General features: G+C 30.9%; 1 protein-coding gene across 1 annotated transcript in view; it reads right to left on the bottom strand.

Annotated features, from left to right (window-relative positions):
• Window positions 1-4,270: 4,270 nt before the first annotated feature.
• LOC111691106 (disintegrin and metalloproteinase domain-containing protein 9) overlaps window positions 4,271-17,584 on the bottom strand; it is a 114,231-nt gene continuing 100,917 nt past the window's right edge. The window contains exons 3-10 of the mRNA XM_023453747.2: window positions 17,065-17,253; window positions 16,802-16,947; window positions 12,848-12,995; window positions 12,602-12,775; window positions 12,334-12,532; window positions 10,943-12,106; window positions 10,747-10,879; window positions 4,271-6,441 (exon numbers count right to left, since the gene is read on the bottom strand). Coding sequence (XP_023309515.2) covers window positions 4,494-6,441; window positions 10,747-10,879; window positions 10,943-12,106; window positions 12,334-12,532; window positions 12,602-12,775; window positions 12,848-12,995; window positions 16,802-16,947; window positions 17,065-17,253 — 4,101 coding nt within the window. The 3' untranslated portion in view covers window positions 4,271-4,493. The remainder of the gene's footprint in view (window positions 6,442-10,746; window positions 10,880-10,942; window positions 12,107-12,333; window positions 12,533-12,601; window positions 12,776-12,847; window positions 12,996-16,801; window positions 16,948-17,064; window positions 17,254-17,584) is intronic.

Here is a 17,584-nt window from a genome sequence, read left to right on the forward strand (position 1 = left end):
TCTAAGCTTTTCTCTTACATTTTATCTATGTTTTAATAAAACTACATAAATTAAGTTTTAAATGGTTTTTTATTGTTTTTATTTCATTTATTTAGTTTTTTTTTTTGGTTTATTTCGTAACACATTTAGTAAGAAAATAATTGAATTCAATTTTATGCTAATATTTAGTTATAAACTATTCGATTATTATTTTTTGTTTTGTATTATTTTATTTTTCTTCATTTGCAAATACATTAATTAATTTTTTTATGACTTTGGTTTTTATATACTATTAGTAACTTGTTTTTTTTCTATAAAATAATTATTTTTATATTTTGTGATCTGTACAGTTAAAGGGAGGAAAGGGCTTTTATTATTCGTATATTTTATTAAGCAATCAATAAAATTGTTTTTTCTATAGTTTTAAATTCTAATTGAAAACTTTTCAATATTTTTGAATTAAGTATTTATATATTTTATTTTCAAAACGGTTTTATATTAATATAATTTGTTTTCTTGGATTTTTGTATAATTTTTAAATAATTTTCTATTGTTTAGCTCTAGTTTTATTATATACAGTTTTGAAACACGAGTTTTTATTAGGTAATAACAGAATCAAATATTAAAAAATATGTTAATTAAATGAATGATATTGAAATTAAAATTAATAAAAAACAATCAAATTTTCAATTATCATGTGATATCTCCAATTTTCAGATTGGAATCATAGAATGAAACTATGAACAGACCGGACGGGGTTCTTGATTTGAAAGGTATTCTTAGTATTTAGAATTAAAAGAAAAAAGATAATTTTGAAACATAATGTATTTTGAACCTGTTCTTCTAAATTAAAACAAATACCTTTATAATAGAGCCCTTAATATACAGAGTTAAAAATCTTGGCTAAAAAAATTGAAATTACCGCATTTAATTATCCTTTGAATAATAATATTTTGGATTCTATGGAACTGTATGTTAAAATTCTTTGGGACATATTAAATAAAAATAATTTTCACAAAGTGTTTAGTAGATTATATGTTTTAAAACGAGTACAAACAGAACAAGTATGAATGTATAGTCGAGCGTTGCCGACCATATGATACCCTACACCAGTCAGTATGTATGTTAAAAATGGGGATTATTAAAAAATAAAGTATTTGGTTTGTTTTTAACTTTATTTCTTTTAACTTTTTAACTTTATTTCTTTTAACATTTATGTAGAATTTAAAAGTGTTATTAGTGTTTGTAAGTGAATTTTGACCTTTAAGTCATTTTCTGAAGGGGAGTTTGTATGGGGGATAGGGTCAAATGAAGCCCGATCATTACAAAAATCAGTAATATCATTTAAAGTTCTATAAAACTAAGTTTTGTCGACTTTTGTTAACATAATAGATCATTGAAATTAATTATAAGCCAAAAGGCCCTATTTGGAGGGTACGGTTGTATGGGGGCTAGACGAAATAATGGACCGATTTTAACCATTTTCAATAGGCTTCATCCTTGGGCCAAAAGAAGCGTGTGTGCCAAATTTCATCCAATTATCTTGAAAATTGCGATTTGTACCTTGCGCACAAGGTTTACATGGACAGCCAGCCAGACGGACGGAAATAATTCTAAACCGATTGGTATACTTTAAGGTGGGTATAGGACGAATATTTTTGTATGTTACAAACATCAGCTCAAACCCAATATACCCTCCCCACTAAAGTGGTGTAGGGTACAAAAATCCAAGTTTCTTGAATAGCGCCTGTGGAGCTAGTAATATTGTCATTACTTCTGCAAACTGTTCTGTGAAACATTATTGTGATTCTAATCTATTTATAAATACTTAGTTTCAAAGAACTAGTTATTTAAACATTATTACTAAACGAGTAAACGAATGTCGAGTGCTTTACTGGGTAGACTTGAGAGCTTTCGAAGAAATTCCCCGAATCATGAAAAGGCATACTAAATCAGTACTAAGCTCCAATATATTTAGACTATTTGAATCTTTTACCAATTTTCGCTTCAGTTCCATTCCCATGATCATAAAAATCACTCTGCTGGATGAAACCCAAACAATAAATACTAACCTGACAATTTCCCAGCATATAACGGCGTATCACTACCGATCGGGTTCTGGAATCGAGTATATGCTGCTTTGTACAAAGAATTATTGAAGATAGAACTATCTAACCTATTACCTTAAACCAACATTCTCTCCCCGTGATTCACTACGTAGATCGCGAAGGAACCTCAACCAACTGATCAACGTTTTTCTTCAAGTAGGATTTCTAAATATAATTTAGACAATCATAACACATGCCAACAATTTTTTTTATCAAAGTATACTACATACTTGGAATTTGTGGGATTTAAGATATTGTGTTGAGAAGTTCTAAAAAACAAGTTTTTTTGTCTTTTTTTAAGACGAAGACAACTTACTCCATACATTTTTTTATGTTAGCTTTAAAATGAAAGCTATTTCGAGATATCTTTACCTTTATATTAAAATTAATTGAAAAAAAACTGAATTTGCATATGAAAATACCCTTTGAATTGTTTTAAAATCTGTTATAGTTGCCGAGATATTATCCGTTAAAGTTGACGGATTTTGAATCGATTGGAACATGGTCGTACATTGTTGTTCATTATAAACTGTAACTGTCCCCATTATAGTAGTTAAGGTTATAAAAAAAAAACATGAATATACCAAAAGTCTTAAGTTTTCAAGCTTTAGATGAAGATATCTAAAGGGAGAAAGAATGCATGTCAGATGTCTTCTGACATGTCTTCGGGCATATTCATAATGAAAAATGTGAATGTGAATGTGTAAATTTCCATAAGATAACAGCTCGCTAGTTAGCAGGTATAAATTATGCCATATCAACACATAGACTATCAGATGGTATACAAAATTTTACTCAAATTTCAGTACACGATATCTTTAATCCCAGATAATGATGGAGCAAATCTGAGATCAGATCGGATTTATCGCTGCTGTAACTTGTTCTCAGGGTTTCAACCTTGCAAATTTTATCGGCCAGAAGTGGTATATATATAGGGTTTTTCTTAAGCTTTCCTAGAACTACTTAAGAAATTAGAAAAAAACCTAATTGATTGCAGAACTGTTCCATATAACCAATGTCAAAACGCATTCACAAAACTTGCTCCGAAGATGTCTTTGAACATAATAATGTGATGTTTGGAACATAATCGTGAGTTTTAGAAATAATTGTAAAACTGAGTGACGAATATCACTGTCATTTTCTGAATCTTTATTATAGCGATTACAAAGTTCAATCATTTCGTATGTTTATTTTGTTGAAATCATGTATCATATAAAAAAAATAAAATAAAATGTTCTTCTTACTTTTTAAGACATGAACGGAGTGAAGGCCAAACTTTTATTAGTTTCTGTTCTATAATTCAATCCCAACTAAACAATCCAAATATGAATTACAAATTAAACTTTATCATATTTTAAAGTTTAAAATTTAAACATTCAAAATTAAAATAAAAAACAAATCATAATTTTGTTTAAATAATTTTTTTAATAACTTAAAACATTTCGAAAAAAATACAAATTATATATGTAAAAATTATACAAATCTAAATATTTTATACAGGTTTTGCAAAAAAAAGTTAAATTAAAATATTTATAATTAAAAATAGAAAAAAATACAAAGCTTACAACGAAAATTTCTACAATAAAAAAACAATACACAAACTAAACTACAAATTTTATACAGCATTTAAGAAAAAAAAAAAGTATGAGAAACTAAACTTAAATTTCGTTTTTTTTTAGAATAAAAAAGCTAAAAAGGAAGAAAAGCTATAAATTAATATCGTTCGACGTTCAAAGTATTACAAAATTGTTTAGTGTCACTAAAAAAATTAAAGAAGGAATGAATATCACTTGTATATAATTTTCATTTTATAATGAAGATAATTATACTTAATTAATAATTTTTAATTTTTTTTTTTTTAATAAATATTACATTAAGGTTTAAAAATAAACTTAAAGTGATGTTTTTCAACATATGTTTAGAAACTTAAATTAGTAAGCAGTTTTATTTTTTAGTAAGAAAGATGGACAAGAAAGATTTTCTTTTGGAAAAGATTCAAAATTAGAGATCGAAATTAATTTGTATACTATTTCAAACAATAGCGTACAAATTAGTTTCTTAAAAAAAATAAAAAAAACAAGTGTTTAGAAAAATTTTGTGTAAAAATTTTAATTTAGATCACTTGGCCGTAATAATCGTCCATCTATCTTCGTTAGTATTAATAATAGTTACTCTTTTTTTTCTCTAAATCGAAATCAGTGCGTTTATAGTTTTAGAATAATATTTAGCAGGGTCACCGAAAATGTAAGTTATTGATGTTCTCAGCGAAAATAAAATTCACCAAATATTGATTTTTTTTTTTTTGAAAACATCAGAACATCTTATGTTTTCTCCATACCTAAGGGACCTTTCTAATATATAATAGTATTAAATTATATAATAACTAATTAACTTCTTAACTTAAAACTATTTTCTTAAGGACGTCGTCGTCGATGTTATTGTGCTGGCGCTACTCGTTTTAGAAGGGGGTTCAAATTTTTGCGTTAATGATGCCACTGTAGTCGATGGTTTCCCCGAAATCGTTGATCTAGCAGCTGCTGTGGTAGTGGGTGCTGTTGGGGCCTTTGTTGGCTTCTTTGCATTGATGTTGTTGTTGAATGAAGGCTTTGCCGACAATGGCTTGGGTTTCTGTATGGTAGCACTTGGTTTATTGGCCACACCATTTGCTGGCAGTGTTTTTTGTGTTACGCTTTTTTGACCAAAAGTTTTAGCCTTGGCTGCTCCAGCTCCGCTAAATTTATGTATCGCTGCACTAGATGATGCCGATGATGATGAGCTGGCTGCTGCTGTGTTTGTTGAGTGAGGCGGTGGTTTAAAACTTGAAAATGCATTGGTGGGTGAAATATCGGATCTTGTGGGGGCCACTCGTGCTATGGGCGCATTCACTGGAGCTGGCCTTAAATAGGATGTTTGGGGTTGTGTTGTACTTAAACTAGTTTTAGTATTTGTATTTATTTGAGACTCTTTTGTGGCGGTTGCTTCTTTTTTCACTTCCTCCACTTTGGGTTTTTGTGTTTCATCTTTGGATTTTTGTTTAACTAGATTCGTAGCTGTGGCTGAATATATCGAATCGCCACCATTACGCTTTTCAATTTCATTGACTATTTCACCCAACAGTCCCATATCTGTACTACTCGCCACACTATTACGTTGGCTACCCACCAAATCACTGCGTCTAATAGTCTGGGCAGCTGGTGGTATTTCATCTATAACCGAATAGATGTTATCATTTTCATTGGTGCTAGCTCGCTGCAAGGGAGAGTCTTGTTCCTCTACACTGGCCAAAGGCTGTTCGACAAACTCACAATCATCGTAGGTGTGTTCTGGTCCACGTTTAACTGCTATGGGCAATTGATAACCAGACGATGTAGTTGAATTGGTTTTCTTTAATGGTGGTGGTCTAGGCGGAGGACTTTTCGGTCTTGCCGCATTTAGTGTTTGCGAGGAAACGGCACTTTTAGGTCTACTTTGTCCCTGGGCGGTTTGACGCATAGAACCAAAGGTTGGTATATTGGCTTTTTTAGTAGGCGAACGCATAGATTGGGCACGTTTAACTAGATTTTTGGTTTCTTCCTCTTTGGGTGTTAAAGTTTCCGAATCTGAATTGGAGGATTCACCAGGCGGTGAATTGTTGAGGGGAATGGGTGCGGATATTTCTAAATTTTTCAATTTCTCACGATCTATATAGGTTTTTTCCTTTGGCGGCACTTTTTCTTCTTTCTTTAGAAACGAAGTTATGCGCCGTATGGTGCCATCTCTTTTGACATTTAATTTGGGATCATTGTGTAAAGGTACTGGTGGCGGTGGTGCCGGTTTTAAGAATTCCACTTCTGGTACCGTTGGAGCTGGTCTAGTAGGAGACATTGTGAGTGTGGAATTCTCTAATACTGGCATGGAAATTATGGGACGAGCAGTAGAACCAGGATTTGGGGGAGGTAAGGCTGGGCCTGGTGCTGTATTGGGGGCAATAGGAACTGCAGGAGCTTTCCTCGTTAAAGTGCCATTCAATTTAACTTCACTGGGCTTGAGAGGAGGTGGTGGTGCAACTCTCTGTGGTACCTGCATTGAATTATCCTGTAAAGTTGGCTGTACATAGGCTACATTTGGTCCGGTAAAGTTATTGGTCGGTGAGGTGGCATCGTTTAGAGGCCTTAAGGTGAAACCTTTAAATTTGCCATACAAACCACCATTGCCCACATTATCATTCGAATCACTCGGCGATTTCAACAAAGCCGAATTCATATCATCCGTACTGCTGGGTGTAGATTTGGGTAAACCGTTAGCCTGCATTTGATTGCCGCTATTAGCGTGTGGTCCTCTAGGCGGTTGTTTAGCACCGCTGGCTGATTTAATACTAAAAAAATAAAAAATCATTTAAAGAATTAATAAAATAATAAGTTTGTTTGTAACATTGTATTGTAACAAATATTTTTCCATCGAAAAAAGTATAGTGTTTTCTTGTGTAATATTGTAGTGTTTCTTTTAAAGTGTTTTAAAGTTTAACATACCCATGCCTTAGATGTATGGTAACCATAAAGCCAATAATAAATTAACCAATCACCCAACTAAAAGTAAAGCTAGACAGACAGGCACAAACAAATATGTATGTATTACAAAACATCTAAATCTAAACAAGCTAAAATAATTAAAATGTTTAATGGTAATATAAGAAAATTAAAAAAGAATATATAAAATAATAATAAATAAACCAAACACCATGCAAAAAAAAGAAAAAACAAACAATGATAAAGTAAATTTAATGATAAATAAATTTATTCAAATTCAAATAGTTACATAAAATTATAATGAAAATTCTTACAACTAATTAGGTATAAAGAAAACATAAAAACAATAATAACATTACTTTGAAAAATTGTTACAAAATATGAATTTCGAGTCGATTGTGGTCTAAACAAAGTCTTAGGGCGGGTTTCTTACTCCTCAGTTAAACTAGGCTAAACTTGCTGTTATATTAAACTCGGAACAAATTTAGGCGGACTTTGACCGATGATTGTGTTTTTTAGTTTTAGATTTAAGCTCGGTTAACTTTGTTAGTATTGTCAACTTTTCACTCAAAAACATAAACAAAGAACAGCTGTTTTTTGCAAACAATACTTTTGTAAAATTGAAAATTTTGGAAAAATATATAATAAACATTTAAAACAATAATAAATAAAATAAAACAAATCAGAAAATTGTAATTGACTTAAAATATTAAGTGTTTGTTCTTCCGAAATCATTGTTTTATTGTTTTCGTTAATTGTGTTTTCTCACTTATAACTTGTGTTTAATTGGCAAATTACACTCAGTTAAACCAATATAATAAGTAATTTTACTGATAACTGAAAAACACGAAACATATATTAAACCAGGTTTAACCAAAGAATGAAGATCATCTTTATCAGAAAAACTCGCCATCAGTTTTAGATTTAAGCTCAGTTAACTTTGTTAGTATTGCCAACTTTTCACTCAAGAACACAAACAATGAACAGCTGTTTTTTGCAAACAATACTTTTATAAAATGGAAAATTTTGGAAAAAAGTTAAATAAACATTTAAAATAATAATAAATAAAACAAAATAAATCAGAAAATTGCAATTTACTTAAAATATTAAGTTTTTGTTCTTCCGAAAGCATTGTTTTATTGTTTTTGTTAATTGTGTTTTCTCACTTATAACTTGAGTTTAATTGGCCAATTACACTTAGTTAAACTAAGATAATAAGTAACTTTACTGATAACTGAAAAACACGAAACATATATTAAACCAGGTTTAACCAAAGAATGAAGATTATATTTATCAGAAAAACTCGCCCTTTAAAAGGTGTAAAAAATGACTTCAAAAATTGTTGGTCTGTAGTTGGAAGTAATAGAATGTACAAGTTTAGTAGTAGGAGGCAGTAAAAAAGTTTTAGTCAAAGTGTTTTATAAAATCAGTCGAGTTTTTTTTTATAATAATAATAATAATAAAATATAAATTAAACATAATTAAACATAACTCATACCAAAATAAAAATTTGAATAAAATACTAAATACTTAAACAAAGAAATCCAATTCTACTTTAGGGTAAATATATAATTTGCAGTGTTGTATTTGTAATAAATGACATGCTGTGAATATCCTTAATTATATTTTAAATATAACTTTTTGTTTAAAAAAACATGCACATTTAAGTAATGAAATAGGTAGATATATATAAAAAAATAATACTACAACGTAAATTTTCAACAAAATCACATTTTTTTCTTTGCAACAATTGAAGCGTTAATTTCTTGATAATTTTTTTTTTTTGCTTTTGGACTATAACATTTTTACATTCATGCTTGAATAAAATTCGATGGAAATTTGCAAGACTTTTTGTTATTGGAAAAAATAATAAGAAAGTAAAAAATTTTAAAATTTTATATAATTATTAAGAAATAAAAGGTATTTAAAAGAAATCAATAAATTTATTGTGGTATTATTGAAAGTTTTATCATCTAAGATTCACATGAACGATTTTTCAAATTAGATTATAAAAAATTTTGTAATAGAAAATGTTTCGGACTGATCTTTAAGATACTTGTTATTATTGAATTTCCAGTTTACACAACACTTTTGCAAAACTTTCTCAAATCAAAATTGTATTAAACAAATTGACAAATAGGCGGATGGACACGGCAATATCGCCTTAGAATATAATGAGACCTAGCGTTTAAAAAAAATATTACACTTTTCCAGTATAAACTTTTGAAAACCATAAAAAAATCTTCGAAAAATACTCAAATATAACAATTTGCACTTTTACAAAACCTTTCACTAATCTCAACTGATTAGAATCGTATTAAAAACAAAACAAGTATGAATGTATAGTCGGGCGTAGCCGACCATATGATACCCTACACCAGTCAGTATGTATGTTAAAAATGGGGATTATTTAAAAAATAAAGCATTTGGTTTATTTTTTTAACTTTATTTCGGAATATTTTTTTGCAAAAAAGAGATTTTTTTAAGAGGGCTTAAAGGGTAGTAGGGCAAAATATGGCCCTATCCTTAATAATGTTGGTAGGGGGAGTTAAGTCTTCTTCAATATTATTTATGTAGAATTTAAAAGTGTTATTAGTGTTTGTAAGTGAATTTTGACCTTTAAGTCATTTTCTGAAGGGGAGTTTGTATGGGGGATAGGGTCAAATGAAGCCCGATCATTACAAAAATCGGTAGTATCATTTAAAGTTCTATAAAACTGATTTTTGTCGACTTTTGTTAACATAATGGATCATTTAAATTAATTATAAGCCAAAAGGCCATATTTGGGGGGTACGGTTGTATGGGGGCTAGTCGAAATAATGGACCGATTTTAACTATTTTCAATAGGCCTTGGGCCAAAAGAAGCGTGTGTGCCAAATTTCATCCAATTATCTTGAAAATTGCGGCCTGTACCTTGCGCACAAGGTTTACATGGACAGCCAGGCAGCCAGCCAGATGGACGGACGGACATAGCTTAATCGATTCAGAAAATGATTCTAAGCCGATTGGTATACTTTAAGGTGGGTATAGGACGAATATTTTTGTATGTTACAAACATCAGCACAAACCCACTAAAGTGGTGTAGGGTATAAAAACTTAAATGGTAAACAAATTTTGAAAATTTTAACCAAAAATGTAAAATTAAACGAAAAAAAATATATATTCAAATCACAGTGTCTTGCATTATTTCAACATCGAATCCAAAGAGTATTGAATGTTACAAATGATAGACACACCTATTGGTTTCATCATTAATGGTATAAGTTGTGCCATCTACAAGTGCAAGTGGATTTGTGGTGGAATTTAAACGAACATCAGTGATTTCAAATTTACGTCTCAGTGTATTGACTTGATTTGTATTTGAGTTCGTATTGGACTTAGATTTTGAGTTTATTTCAGCTGATGAAGTCTTAATATTTTTATTATTCACATTAATATTTTTAACTAAATTATTATTATAATTGGTAGTGGTCGTAGTTGCTGTTGTTGTTGGTGGTGGTGAAGGAGTGGTACCATTAGCAGTGCTAGTGGAGTTGGTAGCCGATGAATTCTTTTTCTTAGACCTGCTAATGCTATCAGTATTATAATTATTATTATTATTTACACTGGGTGGCGGTGGTGGAGGCTTTAAAATAGCTTGTATTTTCGTATTTATATGAGGAGGTTTCGTTATATTCGCCATTATTGGTTTTTTGTTCGTTGTTGCAATTTCGTTGTGAGATTTTGAAATAGTTAAATTTGTTTGTTTTGTAAATTTGGAAAAATTTTCATTAGATACTGAGGTATGCAAATTATTATGAGATTTACGTGTTGATAACTTGGGTGTGGTAGTGCAAGAAATTGTTGTATTTTTGATTATGGTTAATGGTAGTGTTGTTTTTGTTATTGTTGCAGTTTTATTTGAAATTGAAGTTGTAGTATCGGGTGTTTTTGTTGCAGTTTTTGTAAGTGTTGTTGTTGTTGGTTTTAGTTTAACACTAGTTTTAGGTGATAGAGAGGAATTACATTTGAAAGTAGATGTAGATGAAGAGGTAGAAGGTGAAGAATAGGTAGTGGAAGAGGAGGGGGAATTCAAACTTTTACAAATATTAGGTGTTACTGTGGTATACGAACTAGTGCTAAAGGATAAACCATGTTTTTGATTTGATACATACATATTTTCAGCCAATTTGCCACCAACGAAGAGCGGATGATGACGACAATAGTACATGAAGAAACAGAACGCTGCCATAATGGGTAGAACGGCAAAGAAGAAGATATACAAAAAGCGTTGGAAAGCTTCGTGACCTAAAAGAAAATTTCAAAAAATAATTAAAGAAAAGTCATTATAATGATATTAAAAATACATACTATTAGGATTGGTGGCTGGACCACTGTCTACTGAACCTCCTGGTCCTGGCATTTTACAAGTAGGTCCCGTAAATCCTATATTACAGTGACAATTACCCTTGCTATTGCATATACCATTGCCATTACAATTCTCCGGACATTCCTTGCCCATTCCAGTATAACGCAAATGTTCTATGGCTAAACACTTCTGGTCAACACACATTTTATTATCACCACATTTGGCGCCATTAGGTGTTAATCCCGGATCCATAAACTGTAAACCCAAATCGACTAAAGCTGATCTACAGGGCACAATATTGTTGTCGTGCGTTATAAAAGAATGCGACAAAACCGCCGCTGTTTCCATGCCAAATTCTAGTTTCTCATTTAAATGTCGACAGTGTAACATGCCACACAAAGCATTCTCTTCTTCACAGGCTATATAGGTACTATTCAAGCGATTGTAACCACAATTACCCACTCTCTGGCCTTGGACATTCATTTGGGCATAACAAGGTTCAGAGTTTTCTCCTGTTGGTCCCCATAATATGCGACATTGATATGAATGAGATCTACAATTGCCCTGATAACAATAAGCCTGGCCATTGTCACACTCTTCTGTGTCACGTTTGAAAACATCACGCGGACAATACTCCGATTCTCCGGTACAATATTCGGGCAAATCACATTCATTTTCCGCATTACGACATTCGGTGCCGGCAACTTTGGGTCGACAGGTGGTTAAATCACAACATTCTCCGGTGGCACAAGAGGCATTTGTATGCAACATACAAGTATAAGGATCACAGCAGGTATTTTCACAATAATTGGGCAGACCACAATCACACTGTTCGCCCGGTTCCACAAAACCATTGCCGCATTGTGGCGAATCGAATAGTTTAGTGGGTTTATTGCGTAGACAATAGTTCATGCCTCTTGAAAAGGCAATATTTAATTGATCTATGCTACAGGAACTCCAATGGGTGGGTAATACTGACGTACTACTGGCAGACATAATACACTTTTCATCTTGACACTTGCAATCGGAGGAGTCATGTTCCATGCCAAAATTATGACCCAATTCGTGGGCCATTGTGGTGGCCACAACACCAACTACAGGACTGTGTTCTACACTAACACTGCCAGAGTATTCGTGGGTGCAAATGGGTCCTTTAAAAGCTTTGCCTGTAAGTATTAGGAAAGATTAATAATATTCTATTATATAATATATGTCACCTAAAAGTAGTCTTTAGTTTTTAATATATAGAAAAGCCTTAATGTTATGTTTTAATTTTTAGTACTATAAATTTTTTTGGGTACAAGAGAAGAAGACCAAACTTAAAAAGTTAAAAGACAATTATTGCTGCAAGGGGACCGAATTAAAAATTGTTTTATATGCAATTTCAACTTACCTACTACACCCTTATCGAACTTAATTTTTGTCAACAGCTGAGCCGAATCATTTGGATGCTCCAATACCAATTTCGTGCGTCTATAATTCAAAAAATTTCTTAAGGTTACATCAGCATCAGGTGTTATTTCAATTTCATTTGATTCATTCCATATAACAACACCCACTAAAGCTATGAAAATATTTAAAGGAACATAGAGCTGGAAAATAAAGAAAGATTAAGGAAATCGTTTCAAACCCATCTTTCTATCTTATAAAGTTACACTTACAGCATTCATAATATTGGCCAAATCTTTACAATGTTGATGAACTTTTTTGATATTTTCATTAAAAGATTTAAACGCTTTATTGTCCACCACTATAACGATTTCCACATAGGATGAATGTTTATTGGAATTATAGGGTCCGCGTATCATATTACTGTCATCATAAGAACGTTTATGCTGTAAGGGAGAGAGAGAAATAGAAAGTGATTAAAGAGATCAATAAAATCGTAGTAAGAGAAAAACACTTACCCTTAAAATGCGATTAAATTCTAAGCCATCTATATGATTGGCTATATCAGGCACCTTATTGTCTTCCAAATTCTTGAGAAAATCTTGTTTTTCTTCATGATGTTCATGATCATAACCACAAGTGGTATTTTTAGTAAAATCACCATGTCTATAGAAAATTAAGAAAATTGTATTAAAAGCTTATATATTTTTTAGAAATTAATTTTTTTTATGTTGTTTTACTTTTGTCTTTAACTGTATACTCAAACAATTCATCATATTGTTTTTTTATAAGCTAAATTTTGAAATTAATACGAAAAACAAAATTAATTTCCTAAAAGGAAAATCCACTCTATTAAGTATTCAATAAGCAGGAAGGAACTAATTCCTATACGTTTGTCTTGATCTCATAAAATAACCAAACATTTTATTAACTATTATTTTGTTTTGTAATCATCTCTCCCATACCTCCCCATTCCCATGTCAACGCTGAATAGTGCGTGTAGACAATAAACATTTAATATTGTTCTTTCGTTGTCTATTTCCATTTGTTTGCCAAATAAACCACAAACAAATATTTAGTCAAGTGTTTTGTTTATTTTGGCCAGTTATACCAGCAGCTAACTGAAAGTATTAACCACAAACTTTTAGTCATAAACATGGAGCGTTCCCTCAATGAGTATGTCAAAGCTAATGGTATATTTACTTTATTGGCGTGTGCTGTTGGATGTTTAGACGTTATAATAAATATTTGAAATATATGTATTTTCGAATAATATAGACTTCTGTAATTGTGCTTTTAAACGTCATAGTAAAGTTTTAATAAATTTTGGTAAACGTTGAGTAAATAACAAATCAATTTGAAATTTACATTACAAGTACAAGTGATATTAACAAAAATAAAAAATTCCATAGCTGACAAAACAGTAAATACTTAAAGATTTCATATTATTGGTTTTAATAATTGATCAAGAAATTTTGAAATTAATTTTGAACAAATAACAAATTTCCTTAAATTTTTTAAGTTCAAAACTTAAACAAAAGTTATTTATTTTCGATATTTTTTCAGATTTAAACGAATTTCGATTTTTCAAACAATTTCATATTTAGTTTCGAAAACAGATAGCATAATGAAAGGAGAAAGAATACTAGAATTACACCTAGGTCACTATCGGCACAGGGTGTACAGAGACGTCACGAGCAAAAAGCTATTTTCCTCTCTTTCGCACAAAACGAATTCAATGATTTTTATACCCTACACCACTATAGTGGGGAGGGTATTATGCGTTTGTGCTGAAGTTTGTAACACCCAAAAATATTGGTCCTAGACCCACCTTAAAGTATACCAATCACCTCAGAATCACTTTCTGAGTCGATCCGTCCGTCTGTCTGTCTGTGTGTCCATGTAAACCTTGTGCACACGCTACAGGTCGCAATACAGGTCGCAAGATAATTTGATGAGATTTGGCACATACTCTTTTTTTGGTTCAAGGACGATTGCTATTGAAAATGGTTGAAATCGCTCCATTATTTCTCCTAGCCCCCATACAACCGTACCCCCCGAATCGGGCCTTTAGGCTCATAAGTACGTTAAATGTTTTATAATGTCAACGAAAATCAGCAAAAATTAGTTTTATAGAACAATAATTGACAATACAAATTTTTATTGTGATCGGGCCTCATTTGACCATAGCCCCCATACAGACTCCCCTTCAGAAAATGTCTTGATGGTCAAATTTAACTTATAATTACTTATAAAATGATTAAAATCTACATAAATGACTTTGTAGTAGACGTAAATTGCATCTACCAAAATTTATAAGGATAGGCTCATATTTACCCCTTCTCCCCTATGATCCCTCTTGTACAAAACCTCTCTTTTTTGTCAACAATAAGTAAAAATATTCCACAATAAACAAATTAAATGCTTTATTTAAAAAAATTCAAAATTTTAACATAGTGACTGGTGTAGGGTATCATATGGTCGGCAATGTCCGACTATAAATTCATACTTGTTTTTTATCTGGATTCGACTTTTTCCTTCGAAAATATAAACTGATGTAAAATTTATAGTTATTTTCCCATTTACAAAAATAATAGATAAAGTCATACTTGGATGTAATTTGCTTGCATGTTTTCTTTCGCGAACTGGAGCTTTGGAGTAACATGATGGGGTAGAAACCGCGGAACTTGCATCATTTTTAATTATTTTGAATTATTTATTTCTGAAATTGTCTTCCACACTGTTATTTTAGGCACTGAAACGCCAATCTGAGCTTTTATATTTATTAAACTCAAAGTTGAATTGTTCTTTTTGCGTATATTATGGGGTATTTCTCGCTGGGAAAGAGTTTTCTGACATGCTGATCACTTGGTTTGTGCTTAATTATCACGATAAATAAAAAAATAACAACTTTCTCAATTCTATCCAATTTCTGAGCAATTTGCCTAAATTTCAAAAGTTGGTCTTTTCTGGCCGAAATTTTACCTTTTGCAGGGTCAGAATGAAAAAAATCTACATGGTACATCAAAGACACAATATTTAGCTTTATTTTAGGACCAATTATATCCAAGTTTTTTGGCCTACTAATTTGCATAATAGGGTTTTATTGATTTGGTTTTATAATTATGCAACATTAAAATAACGGTAAACTTCCAGAAATGCAACAACAATAATCTCAAAAATATTTTTTTGTATATGTATAAATAGTAAATGCAAAAATGTATTATTTGTACACATTTTTTGTAGATCCATTCAATACTTGAAGAGAAATTCGAAAAATATATTTGTTCTTATAATTTTGAAACACACCTTATAAAATTATTTAACCAATCTGGATAAAGATCTTTTTAGATAAGCCGAGACAACAGGTTTTAAACAATTCTATAGATAGCTAATGGGAGTCTGACATAATTGTACAAAATGGGTCATTGGTGTACCATTGTACTTTTGAAGATCGAATTGTACTACAAAAAAAGTACTATTGTACCAATTTTGCCAACCCTTCTGTCAATGTCAACATTACAATCCTAACTTAACGGCAAGAATTCTTATGTAAAACTCTATAATCAACTTGGATAAAGATCTTATCAGATAAGCAATGACAATAGGCTTTAAACAATTCTAAAGAAAGACAATGTGAGTCAAACATAATTGCACAGAATGGGTCACTGGTGTACCATTGTACTTTTGCAGATTGAATTGTACCAACAAAAAGTACAGTTGTACCAATTTTACCAACCTAACTGTCAACTTTAATACCGCAGGCATTCTAGCATAACGATAAGAATGCTTATAAAAATCTATTTAACCAATCTGGATAAAGATCTTTTCAGATAAGCAGTGACAACAGGTTTGAAACAATTCTATAGATAGCTAATATGAGTCTGACATAATTGTACAAAATGGGTCATTGGTGTACTATTGTACTTTTGTAGATCAAATAAGTACTATTGTACCAATTTTGCCAACCCTGCTGTCAATGTCAATATTAAAATCCTAACTTAACGTCAAGAATGCTTATGTAAAACTCTTTAATCAACTTAGATAACGATCTAATCAGATAAGCAGTGACAATAGGCTTTAAACAATTCTAAAGATAACCAATGTGAGTCAAACATAATTGCACAAAATGGGTCAATGGTGTACCATTGTACTTTTGCAGATCGAATTGTACCAAAAAAGTACAATTGTACCAATTTTGCCCACCCAGCTGTCAATGTCAATTTTGCTATCGCAGGGATCCTAAGTTAACGGTAAGAATACTCCCATAAATCTCTTTAACCAATCTGGATAAAGATCTTTTTCAGGTAATCAGTGACAGCAGGTTTTAAACACTTCTATAGATAGCTAATGTGAGTCAGTCACATCTTAATTAATATAAATGACCGTTACTTAATATCCTTAACTATCCCTGTTTTATTGCCAAAATACAAAAACAATGAACGTGTAATAACTACAATCAAATAACTCACCTATACAAAAAATGTTCATCATACAATTGTCCATCACTGCCAGAGTGTATGAAAAATGTGTCAATGCCATCGAAAATGATGCCATTAATGCCGCCATTACACGTCGAAACAGCAACATACGATTGAGGTTGGTCACGTATAGAACCCTAATTGAATCAAAGTGCAAAAAAGAAAAGAAATAATTTAATTAAATTGAAAAAAATAAAATAAAATTCTTACTTTAGTTATATATAAAATATAAGAAAAATAATAAGTAAACTTGCCTGATAATGACACAATTCAATTTCAGTCTTGGTAAAATTTTTCACAACATGTCCTTGTGTTGTATTCGAATTTTGATAACGTAAAAAATGTTCTGAAGGCAGTAAGTCATCGTTACGTTTAAGATCAATTAAAATTTTTTGACCTTTATGATGATACGTTAAAGTGATATGAGATGCATGTAGACCATCCTGTAAGAATATGACAAAGAAATATATAAAAATGTGTATTATTAAAGTTAATATTAGTTTTATTAGTTTAAAATGTGTTTTGATTTTTAAAATTTGATTAGTTTCAGTTTAACCCACATAAAAAGTGGCAATGATTAAGTTAATGTTTGAGAAAAAGCCATATAAGTAAAAAAAGATTTAAAAAAAAGTGTTCAAAAATAGGTTAACTTGAGCCCACCCACTGTTTGATGTTTTTAAATGTCATGCGGTCTAACAACATTTAATAATAGAGTAAAGAATTTAAAAAAAAATAATATATGTATATAATTTATTTAATCATCTTTGGTGTTTG

This window comes from Lucilia cuprina, chromosome 4, assembly GCF_022045245.1.
Source record: "Lucilia cuprina isolate Lc7/37 chromosome 4, ASM2204524v1, whole genome shotgun sequence".
In the NCBI taxonomy this organism is placed as follows: Eukaryota; Metazoa; Arthropoda; class Insecta; order Diptera; family Calliphoridae; genus Lucilia; species Lucilia cuprina.